Source organism: Podarcis bocagei (genome assembly GCF_964188305.1).
Source record: "Podarcis bocagei genome assembly, chromosome: 9".
In the NCBI taxonomy this organism is placed as follows: domain Eukaryota; kingdom Metazoa; phylum Chordata; class Lepidosauria; order Squamata; family Lacertidae; genus Podarcis; species Podarcis bocagei.
Genome location: NC_138134.1, coordinates 79,261,802 through 79,288,091, shown reverse-complemented (window position 1 = coordinate 79,288,091; position 26,290 = coordinate 79,261,802). Strand labels below are relative to the sequence as shown.

The window sequence follows — 26,290 nt, the reverse complement described above, 5'->3', positions numbered from 1 at the left end:
CTCTTAATTTGGCAGTTAATTTCGCCATTTCAGAAACAAGTTAATTCATTATAGTTGTACAGATAGTTGATGTTTGATCCCTCCAGCTTTATTAATATCTCTCTCTCTCTCTCTCTCTCTCTCTCTCTCTCTTTCTTTCTTTCTTTCTCTCTTTCTTTTCTCTCTCTCTTTCTCTCTTTTTTCTTTCTTTCTTTCTCTTTCTTTCTATCTTTTTCTCTTTCTCTTCTCTCTCTCTTTCTTTCTCTCTCTTTCTTTCTCTCCTATCTGTCTGTCTGTCTCTCTCTCTCTTTCTCTCTCTCTCTTTCTTTCTTTCTTTTTCTCTTCTCTCTCTCTCTTTCTTTCTTTCTCTCTCTCTCTCTCTCTCTCTCTCTCTCTTTCCTCTTTCTTTCTTTCTTTCTTTCTCTCCTCTCTGTCTCTCTTTCTCTGTGTATATGTGTGCAGAGTCTAAAATAAGGAGATAACGGGGAGAGCTTCACTAGGGGGGAACATCAGCTTTTTCTCCTCTGGCAGCAAAATGCCTTGGGCCGGCCCTGACGCCAGGTCAGCTTTCCTCATACAGATGTGCACTTGACTCCTTTGTGTCAAAGCCTGTAAAAAGCCCAGACCAGAGGCCTCGATTCAGGCCCTGCTTGGCATCATTTATCCATTTGCTTGGTTTCATTTTTAAGATATGGGCCACCTATTTCCCCCTCCAAAAATGCAAGACTTGCCCAGCCAGAGTTCTCTGACTTTGCTGTCCTAGCTACTATTGGGCTGCAACCTCCAACATCCTCAGTCAGCTCATCCAATGGTTGTGAATGATGGGAGATGGAGACCCAAACTTCTGTAAGGCTGCTCTAACCACCTAGCGACATTCCCCTGGCACAGAGGCCGCCTGGTGCTTCTGGAGCAGCTTGACTGTCCTAGGAGACGAAAACAATTCTGCCTCATCCGCTTGTTGCTTTTATAATCTATCTTTGGAGTGCATCACGTGTTCGATCGTCTAAACAGAGATGTCCAAAACCGGAAGGAGGATCTAGACTCGGAAGCAGAGGAAAAAGGGCTTGGAAGGCTAAGAAAACCATTTGGCAGGGCAGAAAGGGACTCTCTCTGTGTGTGTGTGCTCAGTTTTGCCACAGAATGGTAAAAGGAAAAGGAAGACTCTTGAGAGACAGAACAATAGGAGGAGCTGCTATTGCCAAAGGTCTGCAGGAAGGTCTGCCTGGCATAGCTCTGCAGCTCTCCCCATGCAGAGCCAAAAACTGCTATATATGGTCACTCAGCAGACTCAGAGGGAGCAGCATTTGAAAAAGGCATCGCTCAGAATGGGAAGGAGGAAGGAAAGAGTGGAGCTGTGTTTGCAGATGATATTTGTTCCCAAGGAAGTGCAGGAGGGCAGAGAACGCCCAAAGTTGCCGCCTCTTGTGGGGAGAAAAAGGCCACCGCTCATTTGCAAATGCTAATTTTCCCCCGTGATGAATGTGCAGGTTTAAAATTGTTCCTTGCAGCGATGGCAGCATTAAGACAAATTCAACAGTGTAAATAAGTTTTGATGGATGTAATAAGGGAATGCTGAATGGTATAGTTTCTGTAAAATAGGCAGAGATTGATGATACGTAAAATGAACCATGGGAAGAGAAGAAGGGAAGTCATGGGTATTTTAAGGATGTAAAAAACGAGTACTTTAAATTGTAAAACATAAAGTTTAATTTAAAAATTATATACAAAAAAATAAAATTGTTCCTTGCAGGACACGGGAGCTCAGCTGGCAACATGAGCCAACGTACCAAAATGGGAAGCCAAACCAGCCTTCAGCAAGGTGATTTGGACTGTGACATCATAGAATCGTAGAGTCGTAGAGTTGGAAAGGACTCCCAGAGGTCATCTAGTCCAACCCCCTGCAAGGCAGGAATCTGGACCTGAAATAACACACACAATACACCAGGCCCAGGAAATCCTGCTGGCTCCCCGCTGAGGAATAACGCCTGGCTTGATATATATAATGAAAGGAAGAAAAGGTTTAAATGGGATATTCCCCCAAAACCAGAAGCTTGTAGGTATAATAGGGGCAGGTGTTCCAAAGAAGATGCCCAAACTATTTATGTTTGTGAGAACAGCAGCTAGAATATTATATGCTCAGAAATGGAAAGAAGAGGAGGTTGCAATGAAGGGGAAGTGGCTTTCGAAAGTAATGGACTAGGCAGAAATGGCAAAGCTGACAGCGAAATTAAGAGCTCAGAATGATGAACTTTTCAAAGAAAAATGGAGGGCTTTAATTTTTAAAAAGCATTACAGCCAAATGAAATCGCAGGCAGGATTTGAGATAAAAGCAGAAGAAGAAAAATGACAAAATGATTGCAGCAGAGAAACTTTTTTGTAATAGATAAAGATATAATCCAGGAGTAAAAACACTGCGGAGATGAGGGTGGGAAGTCAACAGATGAAATAATGTAATTATTTGATTTGAGGTGATTGTGAAAACGTCTGAAAAAAATAATTTTAAAATAATATAAAGGGAATAATGCGTGGCTCAAATGTTGCTAAGCGTGAGTCACTGACCCATCTCCAGGTTTCAGTCACCTCACCTGCAATTCTGGACCTCAGGTCTCTGAGAAACTCTGTGCTTTGGAATAAGTGCAGGGCCAGCTATGCAGCAACAGACAGAAGGGAGAGCAGAATCAGAGGTCTCAGCAGGGTGGGGCACTGGCAGGAATCCCTGGCATGAAAATAGAACTATTCCAAGCTTAGAAGGGGGCCCTTATTTTCAGCCGGGTGGAGAGTTTGGAGGGCATCTTGTCTACGGTTACACACATCTCCATACCTCATGCCGCTTCCACCATTGCCCCACACAAGTGAAATGTCAAATTGCACCTCTGTCCCCAGGGAACAACCGACATGCTGAACCTCTCAACTTGGTATCAGGTTGAGACCTAGCTCAGCTGATAGAGCACGAGACTCTGAATCTCGGGACGGTGGGTTCGAGCCCCACATTGGGCAAAAGATACCTGCATTGCAGGGGGTTGGACTAGATGACCCTCATGGTCTCTTCCAAGTCCACAATTCTGCTGAGATCACTCCCTGGAATATAGGTATGTCCATATAAATCTTTGCTGGATGCAGACATCTAGTTCCCTCCCCGGGTTCCCAGAAACTCTGTGGATGTTTTCACACTTCTGGCTTAAAGGAGTTCTTGCTTTAACTGGGTTTTCATGTGATCAGTAAATGTAAGATGGGTGCTGCCCACAATGCTCGTTGGCAGGAGGGGAAGAACATCTGCTTTGCATGCAGAATAACCACATCTCAGTCCCCAGCAGCATCTCCAGGCAGGGCTGAGAAAGGCTCCCTGCCTGAAACCTTGGAGAGCAGCTGCCAGTCAGAGCAGAGAATACTTAGCTAAATGGACTAATGATGATCTGACTCAGTGTAAGACAGCCACCAATGATTTTATGCTTTAAAATGTCTCTGGGTGTTGCTGTGTTGTTGTTTAATTGTGTCCTTTCCTTAGCTATAATGATTCAATAAATAAATACATTCTGTTATTTATTTGGTCAAAGGTATAAAGAAGAAGAGGGTCGTGACAACATCACGCCAAATAAAAACGTGAATTGGAATAGGTTGGTGGAAACACATCAGAAGACAGCAGTTCAGAAGGAACAAAGGGGCAGATACATAAGAACTTGAGAAGATCGCGGCTGGATCAGGCCCAAGGGGACCCATCCAGGCCAGAATCCTGTTCTCCCAGGGGCCAAGCAGATGTGACAATGGGAAACTTGCAAGCAGGATCTGAGTGCAAGAGCATCTCTCTCCTCCGGTGGTTTCCAGCAACGGATTCAGAAGCATCGCTGCCTCTGACTGTGGAGGCAGAGAGAACCCAAGACTTTCCCATTTCTCCCGGGAGGAGACCAGAGAGCAAATCCCCACTTGGCCAGGAAGCTCACCAGGTGTGGCTTGGAAGCCAGTCCCTGCCTCTCAGCCTACTTCGAAGCATAGGTAAAGGTAAAGCGACCCCTGACCATTAGGTCCAGTCGTGGCCGACTCTGGGGTTGCAGCGCTCATCTCGCTTTACTGGCCGAGGGAGCCGGCGTATAGCTTCCGGGTCATGTGGCCAGCATGACTAAGCCGCTTCTGGCGAACCAGAGCAGCGCACGGAAACGCCGTTTACCTTCCCGCCAGAGCGGTACCTATTTATCTACTTGCACTTTGACGTGCTTTGGAACTGCTAGGTTGGCAGGAGCAGGGACCGAGCAACAGGAGCTCACCCCGTCATGGGGATTCAAACCGCCTATGGCAAGTCCTAGGCTCTGTGGTTTAACCTACAGTGCCACCCTTGTCCCTACTTCAAAGCATAGCTGTCAACTTTTCCCTTTTCTTGCGAGGAATCCTATTCGGAATAAGGGAATTTCCCTTTTTAAAAAGGGAAACGTTGACAGCTATGCTTCGAAGGGTCGTTGTGGGGATTAAATGAGGAGGGGGGCGAGACCATGCCAGCCCCTTTGAGCTCCTTAAAAAACAAAGTATGCTATAAAATGCAATGAAATAAATAAATACGAAGACCGCCACGATGAACAGAAAGTCCAAAAACATGAATCAAAGAAACAGATTAGAATAAACTCCCTCTGCAAAATCAACAAAACAGGAGTGCCGGGCAGAGCTCCCTTTTTGAGCAGCCTGTGGGGTAGGGCAGAGAGGAGGAGGAGTCCCCCCCCCCTTGTCCAGACCTCTGCCCCCCACCCTCTGCCTCTGGGCTGAGTCTCGGAGGGGCCCTTACCTCGGAAGGTGACGCTGGCCACCGGGTCGCTGCGCTTGTCGCCCTTCTCCAAGGCGGGCAGGCTGCAGGCGCTCTGCACGACGCAGCGGAACATGGTTTCTCTCTCTCTCCCTGTCTCTGGCGCGCGTCCGCCTTCAGGGGCGCAGCGCCCGCCGGTCACACAGAGCCATCCCCGCCCAGCCGCCCGCCCAGCGCCGGACGCAGCATCAGGACCAGTCGGCAGGCAGGGCGGCGCGTTATCCCGCCAGGGGGCGCTGCGCGATCGGCCGCCCGGGATGCTCGGCGCGCAGAAGGAAGCGCAGCTGCGCGCAGCTACTCGCCCCCGCCGCATTTCGTCACTGGGATATGTTTGTTTGTCTGCTTAAATTTATATAGCCACCAGTCCATTAATATTCCCTGGGCGGCTTACAACAAGGTGTTTAAATGAGAATATATAATAATAACTTTAAAAGCAACCATAGGCAATAAAAGACAGCAAAAAAAAAAAAGTCCATGCATAAGGGCTGCATTAACCGTTAAGCAAAATAAGCACGTGCTTAGGGCATCAAGGGAGGCACCCCAGAAATTTTCTGCTGCAAGACATGTACGGTCACCAGTTGCTCCTCTGAGTGTTCGTTTTCTCAGTTAAAGTATATTTAAAACCCCAATAGAACAAGAGTGCAACAAGGCAGGCTGGGTGCCTCATCTTGACTGAGTATAGAAGCAAATGTGTCAGGTAAGATTGGTTTGAGGATCTGATCAAAGACTTTGCAATCAGAAAAAGTCGGAGAATTTTTCCCCAAATAGAAATAAAGTGGGAGCATACAAAAATAAAGATTATTTTCCATCCTACTGCAGGTTTTGTTTCATTTCAAAAAGTATAGTTTAGATTTACAGTTTATTGTTGTTTATATTTTGAATGAGATATATATGGGGGCACCAAAATCTTTTAAGTGTTTGGGGCCTCTTAAAAAAGGTCTCAATCCGGCCCGCCTAGCATGCAAGATGAAATCACCTCTTTCTTCACTCCGGTTTAACTGCATTAACTGCACTGGAATTCCACCTACCCTGTAGAACAAGGGAGGCGTTCCTGGTGAGTTCCCGCACTTCTTTTTCTATTAATTAATTACCGTATTTTTTGCTCTATAACACGCACCCGACCATAACACGCACGTAGTTTTTAGAGGAGGAAAATCTGTAGGCATGCCACCCGTAGGCATTTCCTCCATAACACGCACAGACATTTCCCCTTACTTTCTAGGAGGAAAAAAGTGAGTGTTATGGTGCAAAAAATACGGTAATTGATTTTATACACTGCCCTTCATCTGAAGATCTCAGTGTGGTTCACAAGACAGAAATACAGGCTGAAAGCACAAAATAAATAGTGAAAACAAAAAGGAAAGGAAAGGAAGCAATAACATTCCCTTCCCACAAACACCTTTAAAAGGCCACTGAATATTAATCAGCCAAAGACCTGGTTAAAAAGGAACATTTTCACCTGGCAATAACATGATAAAATTCAAAACAGCAAAAAGTAATTGCCCATTTATTCAAAATCCATCTAAAACTATTTAGTTTAATTAATTAAACAAAACTGATGAACTTAATCCTATAATATCAGCTTTTCAAAGTCTGGTTTTCATTTGTGCCTTCCATAATCCCCTCCTCTGCTGCCCCCTACTTCTTTGCATCCTCCTAGGTAATCTCACCTCCCGGGGGCTTTTATGGTGAAGGGCAGGGTGGGGTGGGGGGCACTGGGGGCGAGTTGATGGAACCAAGAGAGCAGTAGCACAAAAACGTTTGAGACCCACTGAGAGTGTTAGACCAGGGCCTGGGAGAGCAGTGTTCAAATTCCCACCCAGCCATGAAGCTCACTAGCAGAACAAGAAGGTGACAGATGTCTGCGACTGTCCTCCCTCCCTCCCTCCCTGGCATCGGGTAGCCTGAGGGAGGCTGCCTCTGATTATGGGATGTTCCCCTCCTGCCTGCCACGTGCAGCACCCATCTAATACACCAACCATTCTCCGCCACAATCTAACACACTTAGAAAACCCCATGTGCTTCTGTCCACCATGACATCTGGTTGCAATGAGTTCCCCAGGCCACTTCCATGACACAGTGAGTTTTGTCCATTCCAAGCCTGCGGCCAGGCTGATCACATGGGGCCTCAAGCCAGCACAGCAAAAGGCTTAATTCTTCTGTTTGAGTTTCATCAGTGACCGAAACTGGAGAGTGAGATTAGAGAAATGGGAAAACTTTGGGTTTGGCCTGCTCACTCACTGACACAGGTGCAACACTTGGAGCTCTTGCAGAGGAGGGAAGTTGGGATACAAATTCAATAAATCTGTATTTTTAATGAACATTTTATATTCTGTATCAACCACTTGGAGGCTATGGGTGATTAAGCAGGAGATAGAGATCCTATCCAGGACACAGGTGGCGCTGTGTGTTAAACCACTGAGCCTAAGACTTGCCGATCAGAAGGTCGGCGATTCGAATCCCTGCGACAGGGTGAGCTCCTGTTGTTCAGTCCCAGCTCCTGCCAACCTAGCAGTGCAAGTAGATAAATAGGTACCGCTCTGACGGGAAGGTAAACGGCATTTCCGTGCGCTGCTCTGGTTCGTCAGAAGCGGCTTAGTCATGCTGGCCACATGACCCGGAAGCTGTACGCCGGCTCCCTCGGCCAATAAAGCGAGATGAGCGCCGCAACCCCAGAGTCGTCCCCAACTGGACCTAATGGTCAGGGGTCCCTTTACCTTTTAGAGACCCTATCCAACAGATAGAATAAAAACAGTCACAGAAAAACCCAGCTGTGCCATCTGAGGGTTCCATAGAAACATAGAATGGGAAAAGTTGGAAGGAACACATTTGAGCCACTGACAGCATCTTTTCAAAGTATTCTAGTCATTTAAACCTCAGGTGGAAATCTGATGGGAAGATGGGGAGGGGTGGACAGGAAGTTGGCAGAGCCAGAAAGCAGATGGCAACAGGAAGGGCCACTTTCCTCTTGGCATTGTTAGGATATTGATGTTCTGTTCCACCTAAACAGATGTGTGGAGCTGTTGTATGTCACATGTCTGTTTACATTCCAGCACAGCTTGCCAGGAACTTCCATTTGTGTATTGTTGTTGTTTAGTCATTTAGTCATGTCCGCCTCTTCGTGACCCCCTGGACCAGAGCACACCAGGCACTTCTGTCTTCCACTGCCTCTCGCAGTTTGGTCAAATTCATGCTGGTAGCTTCAAGAACACTGTCCCACCATCTCGTCCTCTGCTGTCCCCTTCTCTTTGTGCCCTCCATCTTTCCCAACATCAGGGTCTTTTCCAGGGAGTCTTCTCTTCTCATGAGGTGGCCAAAGTTTTGGAGCCTCAGCTTCAGGATCTGTCCTTCCAGTGAGCACTCAGGGCTGATTTCCTTCAGAATGGAGAGGTTGGATCTTCTTGCAGTCCATGGGACTCTCAAGAGTCTCCTCCAGCACCATTATTCAAAAGCATCAATTCTTCGGCAATCAACTTCTTTATGGTCCAGCTCTCACTTCCATACATCACTACTGGGGAAACCATAGCTTTAACTATATGGTATAGCTTTTGCCTTTTGCTGCTTCTTTCTTGGACACGAAAGGGGGAAGACTTGTTTTTTCCTTTGTCCTGATGTATGCTAAATAAACTGCTTGTAAATATGCTTTACATATGCCTCTGTCCGCCCTTCCACCGCAAGGAATTTGTTATCTCTGCTGGCTTGCATACTCAGCTTCGGAAAGACTTCTGAAGCTCTGGGTCGCAGTTTTGATGCAGAACCGAGGACTGGAGTTTGACCAGCTGCCCCCGTCCCCTTGGGCGCATCGCAACAGGCACGAGGGCGGACAATCCCTGAGAAAGAGGGGGGAAGCACCTGAGGCATTCCTTTTAGGTATAATCACAAATGATATTCCTGACAATCAAAGGGAAGTATTCCTTTATGCAATGACAGCTGCCAGGATGCTTATAGCAAAAAATTGGAAAGGGAGAAAAATTCCATCAATGAAAGAATGGCAAATTAAATTTTGTGAATATATAAATCGGGCAAGACTCACAGCATTCATAAGGGGACAATCGGACCAGAAATTATTAAAAGAATGGGGATGTGCTAAAGAGTATATGAAAAAACATTGTTCTGGAGTAAGCATATAGGCGTGTAATGAATGACGCTTTGCAGGGTTAAAGAAAAATGATGTAAAAATTATAAAGATAAAGGTAATCTAAATTAGACACAACAATTTAGAAAGAGTAAAATTTTTGAGGTCTTAGAACAAACGAAGGAAGTCAATTTGTGTATATGTATGTAATGACTAGATTAAAATGAAGATATGGTTTTATTTGTAGATGTGTGCTTTTTCTTTTTCTCCTTTTTCCTTTTTTGTGTTCTGTTTTTCTTTCTTGTTTGTATAGTTTTATTTTGGATTCAATGTTTGTAATTTTTGTTGTAATTTTGCATTGAAAATTAAATATATATTTTTTTAAAGACAGAAAAAAGAAAGAGGGGGGAAGCCTCGCAGGTTGGTGATGCAGCAGCCTTCATGAAGAAGAGCTCTCGAAGGCGTGCGCAGGATGAGTCCTCTCAGCTGCCCTGTGCACGTCGAAGGCAGAGCAGAACCACCTTAAATAACACGAGCTTAAAGCGGATGACTGTTTCCCCCACAAATTCTGCACCTGTCGGGTGGAAATACCCTTTGGCAGCAGGAGGACTGATGACTCGGTGATCCCAGGGGGAGAGAAAGAATCCAGCTGGGAAATCTGGTCCTGCCTCTGGAGTCTCGGTTTGGGACTTTTCAGTTTGGAGAAAAGGAAGGGAGGAAGAATTGGCAAGATATAGAATTATGCATGGAAGGAGACAGTGGGTGAAGTTCTTCTCCCTCTCTCATAACGACAGAAACTCACCACATCTAATGAAGTTGATGGATGGAAGATTTAGGACGGGGGAATGGGACATCCACACAGCGCAGTGTTAAACTGTGGAACTCCCTCCCTCAGGAGGCAGCGCTGGCTGCCAGCCGAAATGGCTTTAAAAGAGGATTAGACAAATTCATGGAGGAAGAGAGGGCTATCAATGGGCGTCCCTCCACAGTCGGAGGCAGCAAAGGCCTTCTCGGTGGTGGCGCCCAGCCTGTGGAACGCCCTCCCATCAGATGTCAAGGAAATAAACAACTGACTTTTGGAAGACATCTGAAGGCAGCCATGTTTAGGGAAGTTTATAATGTTTAATGCTGTATTATGTTCTTAATATTCAGTTGAGAGCCACCCAGATCGGCAGGGTATAAATTATTATTATTATTATTATTATTATTATTATTATTATTATTATTATTTCAGTTGGGAGCACCCAGAGTGGCTGGGGAAATGCAGCCAGATGGGTGGGGTAAAGGTAAAGGTAAATGGACCCCTGACCATTAGGTCCAGTCGTGACAGACTCTGGGGTTGCGGCGCTCATCTCACTTTACTGGCCAGGGAGCCGGCGTGCAGCTTCCAGGTCATGTGGGCAGCATGACTAAGCCGCTTCTGGCGAACCAGAGCAGCACACGGAAACGCCGTTTACCTTCCCGCCAGAGGGGTACCTATTGATCTACTTGCACTTTGACGTGCTTTCGAACTGCTAGGTGGGGAGGAGCAGGGACCGAGCAACAGGAGCATAGGCGCCGACTCCATGGGGCTTGAGGGGGCCCGAGCCCCCTCAAAAATTCGTTTGGGGGGCTCCGCCCCCCCCCCAATAATCTCCGGCGCCCCTCCAGCAGAGCGCCATCGCCGCCCCCCCCAGCCCAAAATGCACAGGGTCGGGCTGCAGGCCTCCTGCCCTCCCTCCCGAGCAAAAGCTCCACCCAATTTCCTTCGGAGCTGATTAATAGGCGCAGCACGCTCTCCCCTATTCGCTCACGAGGAGGCGGCACCACTTTATTTGCATATTCATGAGCTTATTAATTATTCGTGAGCTTTCCCGGGCCCCCCCAATATTTTTTATAAGTCCGCATCCCTGAACAGGAGCTCACCCCGTCGCGGGGATTCGAACCGCCGACCTTCTGATTGGCAAGTCCTAGGCTCTGTGGTTTAACTCACAGCGCCACCCGCGTCCCTATATGGGTGGGGTATAAATAATAATTTATTATTATTGTTATTGTTATTATTCTGAACCCCAGTTGCTGGAAACCACAGGAGAGGAAAGGCCGCTCGGGCCCTGCTTGCAGTCTTTCCATTGGTGAGAAAGTGGTCTGGATGGGTCCCCTTGGCTTGATCCAGCAGCCTCTTCTTATCATAGAATCACAGAATTGCAGAGTGGGAAAGGGACCCCGGAGATCATCTAGGCGAACCCTAGCAGAACAGTCTCCCTCGGAAGGTTGTGGACGACTTGCAATGATGACATTGGACCAGTTCTTCATTATTATTATTATTAACTGAATTTATATCCCACCCTCTACCTGCAGGTCTCAGGGCAGTTCACAGAATTCTGATTTCCATACTGATTGTTTTGGCAAGGACATATGGTGTCCTCTCCAGTCTCCTTCCTTGGAGGTTTTTAAGCAGAAGTTGGGTGGCCGTCTGTCAGGGATGCTTGAGCTGAGATTTCTGCATTGCAGGGGGTTGGACTAGATGACCTCTGGAGTCCCTTCCAACTCTAGCATTGTAGGATCTCAAGGGAACAGGAAAGACTATTTATGTATGCAACCACGACTGCGCGGACATTATTGGTCCAGAGATGGAAGGAAGATAAAGTCCCGACCAGAGAAGAATGGCAGATGAAGTGGATAGATTACGCCGAAATGGCAAAAATGACGGGAAAGTCAGAAATCAGGAAGACCAGAATTTAAATAAGGAATGGAAGCAAAAATTTGACCTTTTCCTGTTAGGCAAAGATTGTAAGACCATCCCCAACCCAAACTAGTTCATTAAAAAAATCCCCAAACTCGGTTCCATGGGTGATTCTGGGTCATCTCTCTGTTGGAACTTATCTTAAAGTTTTAAGTGTCTATACGCTTATCGCATTTATAAATTTTAAATTTATTGTTGTACGTTGTTTTAAATGTTTGCTTTCCTTCTGGGATTGTACTCCCCAAGTGTGTTTTAAAAGCTGGTCTTCAACCGTAATAAATAATCTATCTAATAAGGAATGGGGGAAATTTATAACTTATCTTAAAGAGCATTGCAAACAGTTAAAATCGTTAGTAGGATTGGAATGACACTTGTAGTTTAATGGTGAATTTTGGACACAGTGGAGATGTAAAAGATCTGGATCATCATGAAAGATGCTGGAGGAAATGATTAACAATAGGACCCGCAAAGGGGAGGGTGTAAGTCCAAGAGATTCCTTGGAATCTTATTGATATGTTTGATATGTGACTGTAAAGTTTTAACCTGTAAAACCAAATAAATATTTATTTTTAAACACCTTCTAGGATTCTACCCTCTTGCAATGCAGGAATCTCAGCTAAAGCACCCTTGACAGAGGACCACCCAACCCATAGCTGTCAACGTTTTCCTTTTTTTTAAGGGAAATTCCCTTATTCTGAATAGGATTCCTCGCAAGAAAAGGGGAAAGTTGACAGCTATGGCCTAACCTCTGCTTCAAAAACTCCAAGGAAGGGGAGCCTGTTCCACGATCAAAAATCTCTTGCTCCTCTCATGTTCTCCTCCTTTGCAAAGCGGCCCCTGAGTCCTGGGCCCTTGCTGGAGCTTCTGTGACACAGGGAGAGCTCTGCCAGGCCAGCCACCCCAGCCCCCGCCGGCCAAACAGGTGCTGGGGCCAGGATCCAAAGGCGCTGCGTGACGGCAAGGAGGAAACTATAAAAAGAGCAGGGTGTGGCGGTGCTGGGGAGGTTATGTTTCTCATCTGGCTCCTTTGCTGGGCTTCTGCAGCGCCTGTTGCCAAATACCCAGGGCAGGATCCAGTCTCTCCGATTACGAGGAAGGGTCTACGGAGGTGGGGCAGAGGGGGAACGGGAAAGGAGGAGGACCGGAGACCCTCTGAAACACTCCCTTTTTTATAAATTATTTTTATTCATTTTCTTTTCTCATAACAAATATGCAATATCATTATTTAACATTCATTTTCCAATTTCCCCCCCTCCCCCTGTTGACTTCCCCCAACTTCCATTTTTGGTTTATTACATCAAATAAACCTGAAGGCAGCCCTGTTTAGGGAGGCTTTTAATGTTTGATGCTTTACTGTATTTTAATATTTTGTTGGAAGCTGCCCAGAGTGGCTGGGGAAGCCCAGCCAGATGGGTGGGGTATAAGTAATAAATTTGTTGTTGTTGTTGTTGTTGTTGTTGTTGTTGTTGTTGTTGTTGTTGTTGTTGTTACATTCTGCTGTTTGTACATAATGCTATGTTATCACCTCCTCTGAAACCCTCTCAGCCACAGACTGTGGCTTCTCCATGTGACACAGCCCTCTGCACATGCGCAGAGACACTCTCTTCCTTCCGCCTTTGCTTTTTCCAAGCCAAGCCTGGAGGGAAGTTAACCATGGCCATGCCACATACCAGGCATAACAACAACAAATAAAAATAATTTATTATTTATACCCCATCCATCTGGCTGGGTTTCCCTAGCCACTCTGGGCAGCTCCCAACAGAATTAATGATAATAATAAAAAAGCGATAAAACACCAGACATTAAAAGCTTCCCTAAACAGACCCCTCCCTTCTCTCTCTCCCTGTGAGATCCTTTTCCCAGGAAGCCTCCGCTAGATAGCGGGATTTACTTCTGAGTAAACATACATAGGATTGCACTGTGAGTGCACATCGCCAGCTCCTCCTGCCTCTTTCTGCCTCTCATTTCCTCTGCTTGTCTACCTGCTGCCGAGCTTTAGTTTGGAAGCTCCTTGGGGCAGAGACCTGCCCTCTTTTGCCTTGTAATGCACCGTGCATATTGAAGGAGTAATGACGATGATGATGATGATAATGATGATTCAGGTTTTGCACTAGATGACAGCTCCCCCCCTCTTGGGTCCCTTCCAGCTACAATTCTATTATTTTATGATGATGGATGACAGGAAGAACATGCACAAGAGTCCAAGAGGCTAATTCGAGCCAGGATTCAACTTTGAAATACCGTAGATTCCGGCGTATTAGGCGACTGGGCACATTATTAGACAACCCCCAAATTGGCAACTGCAATTTGGGGGTTCGTCTTATTAGCCCAGTCGCCTAATACGCTGGGCAGCTCCACACCGGGAGAAAGCCGACCTGCTGCCCCTGCTGTTGCTGTTTCGGAGCCACCGCCACAGCAGTGGGGGGCGGGCTCCGCTCCACACCGCCCATACCGGCATATAAGATGACCCCCAACTTTTTAACCTCTTTTCCAGGGCTAAAAAGTCGTTTTATATGCCAGAATCTACGGTATATGAAAAGTAAAGGTAAAGGGGCCCCTGACCATTAGGTCCAGTCGCGACCGACTCTGGGGTTGTGGCACTCATCTTGCTTTATTGGCCGAGGGAGCCGGCGTACAGCTTCTGGGTCATGTGGCCAGCATGACTAAGCCGCTTCTGGAGAAACCAGAGCAGCGCACGGAAATGCCATTTACCTTCCCACTGGAGCGGTACCTATTTATCTACTTGCACTTTGACATGCTTCCGAACTGGTAGGTTGGCAGGAGCAGGGACCAAGCAATGGGAGCTCACCCCGTCGCAGGGATTCGAACCGCCACCTTCTGATTGGCAAGCCCCAGGCTCTGTGGTTTAGACCACAGTGCCACCCGTGTCCCTTCAAATATATGCATAAACCCTAAAAGGAAGTGTGACCTGAAGCATGTGCAGAGTGCACCGACACCTGACCAAAAGCACCCCGCATCCTAGAGGCCAAGCGCCTCTTCATTTGAAGCTAAATGCTGCAAGGGCTGTTTTCCCCCAGGACCTTTCCCTCTAGGCTGGGCCCTCAAAGGTTAAAGCCATCTGCTCAGGGATATCAGCAGGAGAGATATCACTGTTGACTCTGGCCTCAGACTCCAGAGGGCCAGGCAGAGCTTTCCTCCAGGCCCTGCCTTTCAAGCTCGGGGCAAAAGAAAAGCCCCACCTTCTTCATGCAGCGCCTAGTTACACTGTGGAACTCCCTGCCACAGGAAGCAGGGAGGCCACCAACCTGAATGGCTTTCAAAGAGGGATGAGCAAGAATTATTATTGACAATATGGTTTGATGTTGGGAAAAATTTATTAGTTCTTTAGGGGACCACTGTAAGCAGACGGAAACAAGAGCAGGATTTTGATTCACTTGTAGTGTAAAAATTATTAAGGGCAACGTGGTTTGGTGTAAAATCTGGAGTGCAGATGAATATGCAGTTGTAGATGTTCAAAAGGAGACTCCATGGAGGGGGTGGTGGATGGGGGGGGTGGCTCTGCTCTGGCTCCATACTTTTTGTATGTTTCAAACTATTGTTGTAATTTCCCCCTCAATTTTCTCATTTTATCTTTTCGCAAACCGCTTTGAGGTTTCTGCCTGCAATCAGCAGCGTATACATTTTATGAAATGGATATAAATGAATAAATAAAGTAAGTGGGGCATTTAGCTTCACTGACTCATAAGTTACACACACACACATAAAAACGTAATAGGATTCAACCGTCGGTTGCTCTGACATTACAGTATATCCAATAAATTGGGTATAAATTTTACGACGTACATAACAAATCAGTCATCAGACACTGAGGTCCAGCACCGAGGGCCTTCTGGCGGTTCCCTCACTGCGAGAAGCCAAGTTACAGGGAACCAGGCAGAGGGCCTTCTCAGTGGTGGCGCCCTCCCTGTGGAATGCCCTCCCACCAGATGTCAAAGAGAAGAACAACTACCAGACTTTTAGAAGACATCTGAAGGCAGCCCTCTTTAGGGAAGCTTTTAATGTTTAATAGGCTATTGTACAGTATTTTAATATTTTGTTGGAAGCCGCCCAGAGTGGCTGGGGAAGCCCAGCCAGATGGGCGAGGTATAAATAAATTATTATTATTATTATTATTATTATTATTATTATTATTATTATTATCATCATCATCATCATCATCATCATCATCATCAGACTTCCTTAAAATACTGCCAGAGAGATGTAGCTGAGTGATGATGACCCCTTTGGTCTTCACTGACCCAGATCCTGTTTTGCTTTTCCTTGTGAACGAGTTCAGCAGCAGCAGCAAATCTGTAGCCTCAGATGCAGGAGAGTGACCCCCACCCGCTTTGGAATATGGAAAGGGAGGGAGGTGTCAAATGAATTAAAGCCCAAATAAAATCCCCGCACTGAGAAAGCTAGCATGGAAGGGAGAAGCATTCTAGATGCCCTTGGATGCAGGAAAGGACCACAGCAACATACAATTACTACGCAGAGCTGCCTTACATCCATCAGAGCCCCCTGCGGTCTGAAGTGGTGCAGTCCATGCGCAGCACCTTAATGCGCATGCGCAGCAACTCAAGTGGCCCCAGCCAAGGCTTTCTGCTGCCTGAGGCAAGAGAGCAAAACCCCGGCCCTCCCAGCCCAAATGAAAAGTACCCAAGGAGCAAGCCAAGTTTTATGTTGCCTCTCCCTGGCCGTGGAAACACAACAATAATAATGGAAATAAGACTGAGCAATAGCCAAAATCAGCTGCTCCCCCTTTACCCAATGGTAGGGCTGGTCCTCTGAGCCATTCCAAAGAGAAGCAGGTTATTTAGCATTGCATTGAAGCAGAAACACAGTGAGTGGACACAGCCACAACTGAGCATTTTTATGATTTCACAAGGCAAATTCCCAGCACAGAACTTTAAACTTGGGCTGGATTGAGCTGCTTCCTTGGGTCCCATTTCCTTTCTGGACCTGGAAGAGACTCTGCCACAAATATTGATTCTCTTGCAGGCTGAGCAACTGCACCAAGATGAGGTATTTTGAGGCCATGAAATTTGGCTGAGGATGAGCAGGAGACACACCTCCTAAGAGCCGGCTGGATCAGGCCCAGCGGCCCATCTAGTCCAGCCTCCTGTTCTCAACGGGGCTGAGCAGCTGCCTTTGGGCATGGGTAGGTCTAAACCACAGAGCCTAGGGCTTGCTGATCGGAAGGTGAGCAGTTCGAATTCCTGCAACGGGGTGAGCTCCCGTTGCTCGGTCCCTGCTCCTGCCCACCTAGCAGTTCGAAAGCACGTCAAAGTGCAAGTAGATAAATAGGTACCACTCCAGCGGGAAGGCAAACGGCGTTTCCATGCGCTGCTCTGGTTCACCAGAAGCGGCTTGGTCATGCTGGCTACATGACCCAGAAGCTGTACACCGGCTCCCTCAACCAGTAAAGCGAGATGAGCGCCGCAACCCCAGAGTCAGTCACGACTGGACCTAATGGTCAGGGCACCCTTACCTTTTAGGTAAACTAAGGCCCCGGGGTCAGATCTAGCCCAATCACCTTCTAAATCCAGCCTGTGGACAGTCTGGGAATCAGTATGTTTCTCCGAGAGTAGAATGTGTCCTTTTATTTAAAATGCATCTCTGGGTTATTTGTGGGGCATAGGAATTCGTTCATTTCCCACCCAAAATATAGTCCGGCCCCCGACAAGGTCTGAGGGACAGTGGACTGGCCCCCTGCTGAAAAAGTTTGCTGACCCCTGCCTTTGGGGAACCTGCAAGCAAAATCTGAGCACCAGAGCCCTCTTCCGGGGTTTACAGCCACTGGTTTTTGGAAGCCTTGCTGTCTCCAACTGCAAAGGGAGAAACATAGCCGGCCTGGCTAGAATCATAGAATCATAGAGTTGGAAGAGACCCCAAGGGCCATCGAGTCCAACCCCCTGCCAAGCAGGAAACACCATCAGAGCACTCCTGACATATGGTTGTCAAGCCTCTGCTTAAAGACCTCCAAAGTAGGAGACTCCACCACACTCCTTGGCAGCAAATTCCACTGTCGAACAGCTCTTACTGTCAGGAAGTTCTTCCTAATGTTTAGGTGGAATCTTCTTTCTTGTAGTTTGGATCCATTGCTCCGTGTCCGCTTCTCTGGAGCAGCAGAAAACAACCTTTCTCCCTCCTCTATGTGACATCCTTTTATATATTTGAACATGGCTATCATATCACCCCTTAACCTCCTCTTCTCCAAGCTAAACATGCCCAGCTCCCTTAGCCGTTCAAACATGCCTAGCTCCCTTAGCTAGTAGCCATCAATCTGCCTCTCCTCTGGGAATTTGTCTGATTCTCTCGTAAAGCTGCCTAGGCCATCACACTTCTTGTGGGAGGGAGTTCCACAGTTTAACTACAAGCTGCGTGAAGGACTGTATCTGTCCTGAACCTTCCAACATTCACCTTTGCCAGGTGTGCCCAAGTTCTAGGGATAGGAGGGAGGAAAATTTCTCTGCACCCACTTTCCCCATGACATGCAGACTTTTTATAAACTTCTATACGCCTTGGGACGCGGGTGGTGCTGTGGGTTAAACTACAGAGCCTAGGGCTTGCCGATCAGAAGGTTGGCGGTTCGAATCCCCACGACCGGGTGAGCTCCTGTTGCTCGGTCCCAGCTCCTGCCAACCTAGCAGTTCAAAAGCACTTCAAGTGCAAGTAGATAAATAGGTACCGCTCCAGCGGGAAGGTAAACGGTGTTTCCATGCACTGCTCTGGTTCGCCAGAAGCAGCTTAGTCCTGCTGGCACATGACCCAGAAGCTGTACATGCCTCCCTTGAAATCAAGATGAGCGCCGCAACCCCAGAGTCAGCCACAACTGGACCTAATGGTCAGGGGTCCCTTTACCTTTAACCACATCTTAATTCTCTTTTCCTCTAAACTAAAAAGTCACAGACCTCCCTGGAGATCTGAGGTTTATGCAGATGTGTACAGGGATTGATTTCTTGCTTGTCCCGCATTCAGCAACCTGCAAATAGAAACAGCCCCAATCATCCCTCTCCAAATCCCCTTTGGCCCCTGAGAATGGGAGAGAGAGAGGTTGTGTTCTCCCCGCCCCCCCCCCCCGCACCCTTGGGTGCTCTCAGCACCCTGCGCCTCTGCTTTCCTTGCCTCGGCCCCTGTAGTTGCAAACTCATCCTGCCTCCTCCTTACCTTCAAACACCACGGAGCAATAAGCATCGCTGATATCCGTATCCGGAGTCTGGACGTTCTGTGCGTGGAGGACGAAGACCCGCAACATTTTGGGAGGCCCAGAGGGTTTCCTCCCCCTCCTCGCCTCGGATCTGGCCCGTCCTCTGGGATGTTTGCTTTCCCTACAGTTCAGGCCCGTCTCCCTCCTGCTCTGGAGCTGGCAGAACAGCTTGGCTCCAGCTCCAGTGACAAACAGATAGAGCTCTTAAAGGGACACCAGCCCTGGCCAGCTCCGAAGCCAAGAGGGCCTGCAAAGACATTGGCGTTCGTTTTTAGACAACTGGACACTCCGGCGCTGGCCTTTAGGTCATCGCCTCAAGACAGAACAAGTTCAAAGAGATAGACAAATGTGCCCGGATCCGTTTCTGATTTTTCTGGCCACATTTCCATGTCAGTTTGCAATTGCTTTTTAAATTCTTAGTGGAAATTTGACAGCTTTTCAGTGGGAATTTCCCTTAAGGCACACAATTTTGTGCCTCGTATAAGCATCTTCATGAGCCGTTTTTCTCCTAACAGATGTAGACCCCCCCAATATTACTTGGTTGGTTAACTGAATCACAGCATCTGACAAGTGCATTTTTTTAAATTTTAGATTCTCTGATGACTAACTTCTCTCTCTCGGGTTTTATAAACAAGAATAATGTTATACAAATAAGTATACCAAGTTTTCTCATGTCATTTGCATATCACAAAAATACATAATAAATGTGGAAAAATATCTACAACCTATGCTTGATTATTAGTGGTCAATGTATGAGTTCTTGGTTTATGAATTGTTTTAAACAATTAGGAAGAAGAAGAAAAGGTGGGAAGAGGGGGAGGGGCAGGGGGGTTTGGTCTGACGCAGTAGAAATATATATATATATATATATCTAATTTAAAAAAATGTCCAGTAGCACCTTAGAGACCAACTAAGTTTGTTCTTGGTATGAGCTTTCGTGTGCATGCACACTTCTTCAGATACAGTGGTACCTTGGGTTAAGTACTTAATTCCTTCCGGAAGTCCATTCTTAACCTGAAACTGTTCTTAACCTAAAGCACCACTTTGGCTAATGGGGCCTCCCACTGCCGCTGCGCTGCCAGAGCATGATTTCTGTTCTCATCCTGAAGCAAAGTTCTTAACCCGAGGTTCTGTTTCTGGGTTAGTGGAGTCTGTAACCTGAAGCGTATGTAACCCGAAGCATATGTAACTCGAGGTACCACTGTACACTGAAACAGAAATCACCAGAGCCTTCTATATAGTGAGAGGGTGGGGAGGGGTATTACTCAGAAGGGTGGTGGGAATGGCCACTGCCTCTCAGCCTAGCCAACCTCACAGGGTTGTGGCGAGGGTAAAATGGCGAAGGAGTAAATTAGGTGCACCACCTCAAACTCCTTGATAAATAAATCATTTTCTCTCTCCCTTTCATCGATTCAGCGCAGATTGTACACAGAAAATGGGCCCCACCCCCTCACTCTGCCGAAGGTGGCTGGGCAGAATCTCTGGGAACTGTTGTGGTTATTAAACTGCGTTTACCGAAACAGGTATTAGGATTAGTGAGGTGTGAATCCCCATTGGCTTCCCTAGGAAACAATTTGGGCTTTTCTGGGCATTTCTGTCAAACGCTAAAAAATGAGCATCCTCAGAGCTTCCTTTTTCCCTTTTCTTTCTTTCTTTCTTTCTTTCTTTCTTTCTTTCTTTCTTTCTTTCTTTCTTTCTTTCTTTCTTCTCTCTCTCTCTCTCTTTTTCTCTTTCTTTCTTTCTTTCTTTCTTTCTTTCTTTCTTTCTTGGCATAGGGATTTCAATTCAGGGAAATGCTTCCCTTCACAGGGCGGAATGCCAACCCTGATGGGGCTTCCCGTATTTCGGCCAGGAGGTCATTCCATGACACGGCCACCACCTGCCTCTGTTTCCACAACCTCTAATCTTCAGGTAATGCTATACCATTTGGCTTCCAATGACCCTTTTTACCGAGTTCCCCCCATCCAAAGTTAGCCCCTGGCTTTGCAACATTGAAAATTGCCAAGTTCCTTTTGACTGTACTTCTGCTTTCTGCCTACGCAGGAGCCTGCGTTTCGTTTTATAGCAAGGGGCGCAGATCTGAGTTGAAAGACAGGCTTTATTTTCTCAGAAGCGGAGAGCAGCTCTTGCTTCCTTATCCCAGAATCCTAGGTGTGTCGTCTAATAACGGATTTCTAGTATTATGAGAGAGGCTAGTCACTTTCTCCACATAGTGCAAAATTTTTGAAATTCCTGTTCATGGCCTCATTTTCTAGCACCCGAAATGCAACAGGTGGAAAGATGGTACAACTCCGACCAAGGGAGAATGGCAGGTAAAATGGATGAGCAATGCTGAGATGGCAAAACTTACAGGAAGAATTAGAAACCAGGAGGAGGCTGAATTTACTAAAGAATGGGGAGAGTATATATTTGAAAAACTATGGTAAACAGTTACATTCATTGGTAGGACTGACAGAAAACCTGTAGTAAAAATTTGAATTATGGATAAAGGACTTAGAAGAGTAGAGTTACGGAAGAGATGCAGAGGGAAAAATCCTTATGAGGATCCACCAATAAGGGCGGGGAGGGAAGTCAAAGGGGATTTTATGTTTTTATTTGATGGTGTATCTTCTTTTCTAAGTTTATGCTATATAAACTTGAAAATGCAAAAATAAAAATTTGAAAAGCAAAAGCAAATGCAACAAGCTCCTTTGTAGGGGCGTTGCTCCTGCTCCCTGATCACTTTTTTAACCCTCTCCTGCACCGTTTCCCAGCTCTGCTGCGATATCCTTTTTTCAAATGGGGCAATCAGAACTGCACATAATTCCAGATCACGTTGCAGCATAGATTCATATTGGAGCGTTGTTAAACCAGTCACTTATTTCTTTGAATAAACCTGGTCATTCCCAGCTGTATCATTTGTAGCAGCTTTTCTCGTTTGATTTTCTCTCAACCATTCCTCTTCAAGCTGTTCCTTAATTCTGAGATGCTGTTTCATCCATTCTCTGCTGAAGGATTTGCAACGTTTTGCTGCACCTTGCCTTGAAATCTTTCAGTTCCAGTTGGTCATTACAAAACACTTTGTAACTATGAGATAGTGTGTTTGCTTCTTCCCTCCTCCCTCCCACTGCCTTTTCCTTTTGTGTTGTGTCTTAAGATTGCAAGATTGAGGGCATGAACTGTGTTATCATGGACATTTGTAAACCACACGGGGAGCCTTTTTTAAAGTGGGGGATGAACAGAGAGATGAAATGAATTCAGCAAACCATGAATGACATAATTAAGTTCTGTAACTCACTCCCACAAAAAGCAGTGATAGATGGCTCTGAAAACTAACTCTACAGAATCATGGAGGAGTCAGGTCTATCAGCAGCTGGCATCCCAGAATACCAGGATTTCCCACAGACATTTGGTTGGCCATTGAGAGAACAGGATGCCGGACTACTAGATGGACCTTTGGTCTCATCCAAGCAGCTTCTTCTGATAATCTTATGCCCAGTGCTTTTTTTCTTAAAAAATGTTTAGGGGTACTCTCATTTTGACTCAAGAAAATCACCATTTTATAGTTCAAACCAGGAAAAATAAATATAGTAAATTGACAAAAGTACAAAGATTCACAAAATGCTTAGGGGTCTGCGTACCTCTGCGTACCCCCCAGAAAAAAGAACTGCTTACGCCTAGTGAAAACCTTCATTTTACAAGCCTTTTTCTTCAAGCCTGTATAGGATTTGAAAATTTTTGCTATGTATTTTTATTGTTGCATCACTTCGGGAGGTTTTTATGGGATGCGATTAGTTAAATGATTAAATAATGTAATTGCCACAGTCTCTGAAACAGATGCAAGGAAAGCTGTACCTTTCCATGTCGCATGGAACATTTTTATATCCCTCTGAAGAATGTAGTCCCTCTGGACTTGCAGGATCAGATCAATACACACAAGGGAAAACAATTGGGCTGTAAAAACTGGACGAAACCAGGATGCTGGCCCCAAAGAAAAGAATCACAGAGCCAGAAGAGGCTACTTTTATCTGGCATAATCCGGGTTTCTACTCAGGGTTGTTACCTTATTCTCTCAGTTCAACCTGTAATGTGGGGACAGAATAGAAGGGAAACTTGCAGTAGTTGGGTCTAACACCTTCAGTAAACACCGCAGAGTTGCTGCTAAGTCACTGACTCCCGGCCACAGCTCCTGCAATATGGCAGCAACAAAGCACCTTTACTTGGGAATTTACATCAGCAGAGGGAGCTTTGAAAACGTTTCACACTAAATAAGGCTCAAGTAGGAAAAAGCAGGAGCTTCTATTTGCCGTGGCCTTTTAGTAATAATAATAATAATAATAATAAATAATTCATTATTATTATTATTATTATTATTATTATTATTATTATTATTATTATTACCCCGCCCATCTGGCTGGGCCTCCCCAGCCACTCTGGGCGGCTCGCAAACGAATATTAAAAACATAATACAGCATTAAATATTAAAAACTTCCCTAAACAGGGCTGCCTTCAGATGTCTTTTAGAGATAAGATAGCTGCTTATTTCCTTCACATCTGGTGGGAGGGCGTTCCACAGGGCGGGCACCACCACTGAGAAGGCCCTTTGCCTGGTTCCCTGTAACCTCACTTCTCGCAATGAGGGAACCACCAGAAGGCCCTCGGAGCTGGACCCTGGTGTCCGGGGTGGAGACGCTCCTTCAGGTATACTGGGACGAGGCTGTTTAGGGCTTTAAAGGTCAGCAGCAACACTTTGAATTGTGCTCAGAAACGTACTGGGAGCCAGTGTAGGTCTTTCAAGACCGGTGTTATATGGTCTCGGTGGCCGCTCCCAGCCACCAGTCTGGCTTCTGCATTCTGGATTAGTTGGTTTCCCTTTACCCTTTACTCTTTTAATGTCTATGTGCATTAGGGCAGCCTGTTGCCTTGCCTTTCCTCCTGCTTTGCAGCACCTCCCTGCCAAAAGTCAGTACAGTGGTACCTCGGGTTAAGTACTTAATTCGTTCCGGAGGTCCGTTCTTAACCTGAAACTGTTCTTAACCTGAAGCACCACTTTAGCTAATGGGGCCTCCCGCTACCGCCGCACCGACGGAGCCCAATTTCTGTTCTCATCCTGAAGCAAAGTTCTTAACCTGAAGCACTATTTCTGGATAAGCGGAGTGTGTAACCTGAAGCGTATGTAACCTGAAGCATATGTAACCCGAGGTACCACTGTATTCCACACTCAGTTGCTTCAAGCTCCCATTTTTTGTATCTCTGCATACTTTTGACATTCCCCCCATCCCACCCATCTGCCACTCCCCCCCAATATATGGGAGTTACTGTTCTAGTTTCCGAAACTCAAGCTCTTTTCTGAACAGTGGAAACGGAAACTAAAGACAGGACTCAGAAGCTGCTATGCCTGGAAGATCCTGGCAGAACGATTCCAGATTTTATAAGGTCATGAAACGCAGCAGAAGGCAGAACAAAGGGAGAACAAAGTCAACCCTTTTCAGCTTCTAGACTGGATGTCCCCCAAAGTGGCACTGGGTACTAACAGCAACCAGCCCACATCCCAGGGCGAAAGTTCTTATCACAAAAGTGGTGTTTGTCCAAGTCTATATCCCAAAAGATTTAAAACTGGTGGCAATTGTGTAGTTTTGTGTGCAAATAATAGTTTGTATTCATCTGTCCAGGGGAAGTCATGCTATGTCTCAAGGTGACTAGACAAAGGTCACCCACTTTTGCTTCTGGCACTGCCTACTGCTGGCAGGCGGCCTTCATACCCATTGAAACTGGTCAGAGGGTCCATAACATGTGCAAGCTGCTTAGAAAGAATGAACTGTTGTGAAGTTGGCGGAAGTCCATAATAAATACGTTTCTTTTCTTTTTTAATGTCTGAGTTTATTGAAGAATGAACTAATGTTGTTTTATGTATGCTCCCTTTTTCCTTTTCTTTCTTTTTCTTTTCAAGATTTACCGTATTTTTCGCTCTATAACACGCACCAGACCATAACACGCACGTAGTTTTTAGAGGAGGAAAACAAGAAAAAAAATTCTAAACAAAACAGTGGATGTATGATTTTTGTGGTTCATGCTGTGGCCACAGACATGTGATCTGATGGTGAGTTTGGGGTAGCCCAATGCAAAAATCCTGAGGATCCATGCTAAAGTCGCCCTAAAGTCGCAGGGGCGCTGGGGGAGTGAACAGGAAGCAGGAGGAGGAGAACAATCCCTCTCTCACACACAGACACACAGAGTATCAATCCTAAAGTCGCAGGAGAGGCAGGGGCGCTGGGAGTGGGAAGCAAGAGAAGGAGAACGATCCCCCCTCTCTCTCTCACACACACACACACACAGTATCAATCCTAAAGTCGCAGGAGAGGCAGGGGCGCTGGGAGTGGGAAGCAAGAGAAGGAGAACGATCCCCCCCCTCTCTCTCTCACACACACACAGTATCAATCCTAAAGTCGCAGGAGAGGCAGGGGCGCTGGGAGTGGGAAGCAAGAGAAGGAGAACGATCCCCCCCCTCTCTCTCTCTCACACACACAGTATCAATCCTAAAGTCGCAGGAGAGGCAGGGGCGCTGGGAGTGGGAAGCAAGAGAAGGAGAACGATCCCCCCCCTCTCTCTCTCTCACACACACAGTATCAATCCTAAAGTCGCAGGAGAGGCAGGGGCGCTGGGAGTGGGAAGCAAGAGAAGGAGAACGATCCCCCCCCCTCTCTCTCTCTCACACACACAGTATCAATCCTAAAGTCGCAGGAGAGGCAGGGGCGCTGGGAGTGGGAAGCAAGAGAAGGAGAACGATCCCCCCCCTCTCTCTCTCTCACACACACACAGTATCAATCCTAAAGTCGCAGGAGAGGCAGGGGCGCTGGGAGTGGGAAGCAAGAGAAGGAGAACGATCCCCCCCCTCTCTCACACACACACACACAGTATCAATCCTAAAGTCGCAGGAGAGGCAGGGGCGCTGGGAGTGGGAAGCAAGAGAAGGAGAACGATCCCCCCCCCTCTCTCTCTCTCTCACACACAGTATCAATCCTAAAGTCGCAGGAGAGGCAGGGGCGCTGGGAGTGGGAAGCAAGAGAAGGAGAACGATCCCCCCCCCTCTCTCTCTCTCACACACACAGTATCAATCCTAAAGTCGCAGGAGAGGCAGGGGCGCTGGGAGTGGGAAGCAAGAGAAGGAGAACGATCCCCCCCCTCTCTCTCTCTCACACACACACAGTATCAATCCTAAAGTCGCAGGAGAGGCAGGGGCGCTGGGAGTGGGAAGCAAGAGAAGGAGAACGATCCCCCCCCTCTCTCACACACAGACACACAGAGTATCAATCCTAAAGTCGCAGGAGAGGCAGGGGCGCTGGGAGTGGGAAGCAAGAGAAGGAGAACGATCCCCCCCCCTCTCTCTCTCTCACACACACACACAGTATCAATCCTAAAGTCGCAGGAGAGGCAGGGGCGCTGGGAGTGGGAAGCAAGAGAAGGAGAACGATCCCCCCCCTCTCTCTCTCTCACACACACACACAGTATCAATCCTAAAGTCGCAGGAGAGGCAGGGGT

At 46.8% G+C, this 26,290-nt stretch overlaps 1 protein-coding gene across 7 annotated transcripts in view; it reads right to left on the bottom strand.

Annotated features, from left to right (window-relative positions):
- The window catches only part of DYSF (dysferlin), a 201,252-nt gene extending 182,269 nt beyond the window's left edge, over positions 1–18,983 (bottom strand). For 4 of the 7 annotated variants that reach the window (XM_081206890.1, XM_081206894.1, XM_081206892.1 and 1 more), the window contains exon 1: positions 4,748–4,888. In XM_081206890.1, the coding sequence (XP_081063016.1) occupies positions 4,748–4,841 (94 nt within the window). In that variant the 5' untranslated portion in view covers positions 4,842–4,888. Of the gene's footprint in view, positions 1–4,747; positions 4,889–18,732 lie in introns of those variants that run through there. The other 3 variants (XM_081206891.1, XM_081206893.1, XM_081206895.1) reach the window with 1 other exon arrangement.
- Between the last annotated feature and the right edge of the window lie 7,307 nt (positions 18,984–26,290).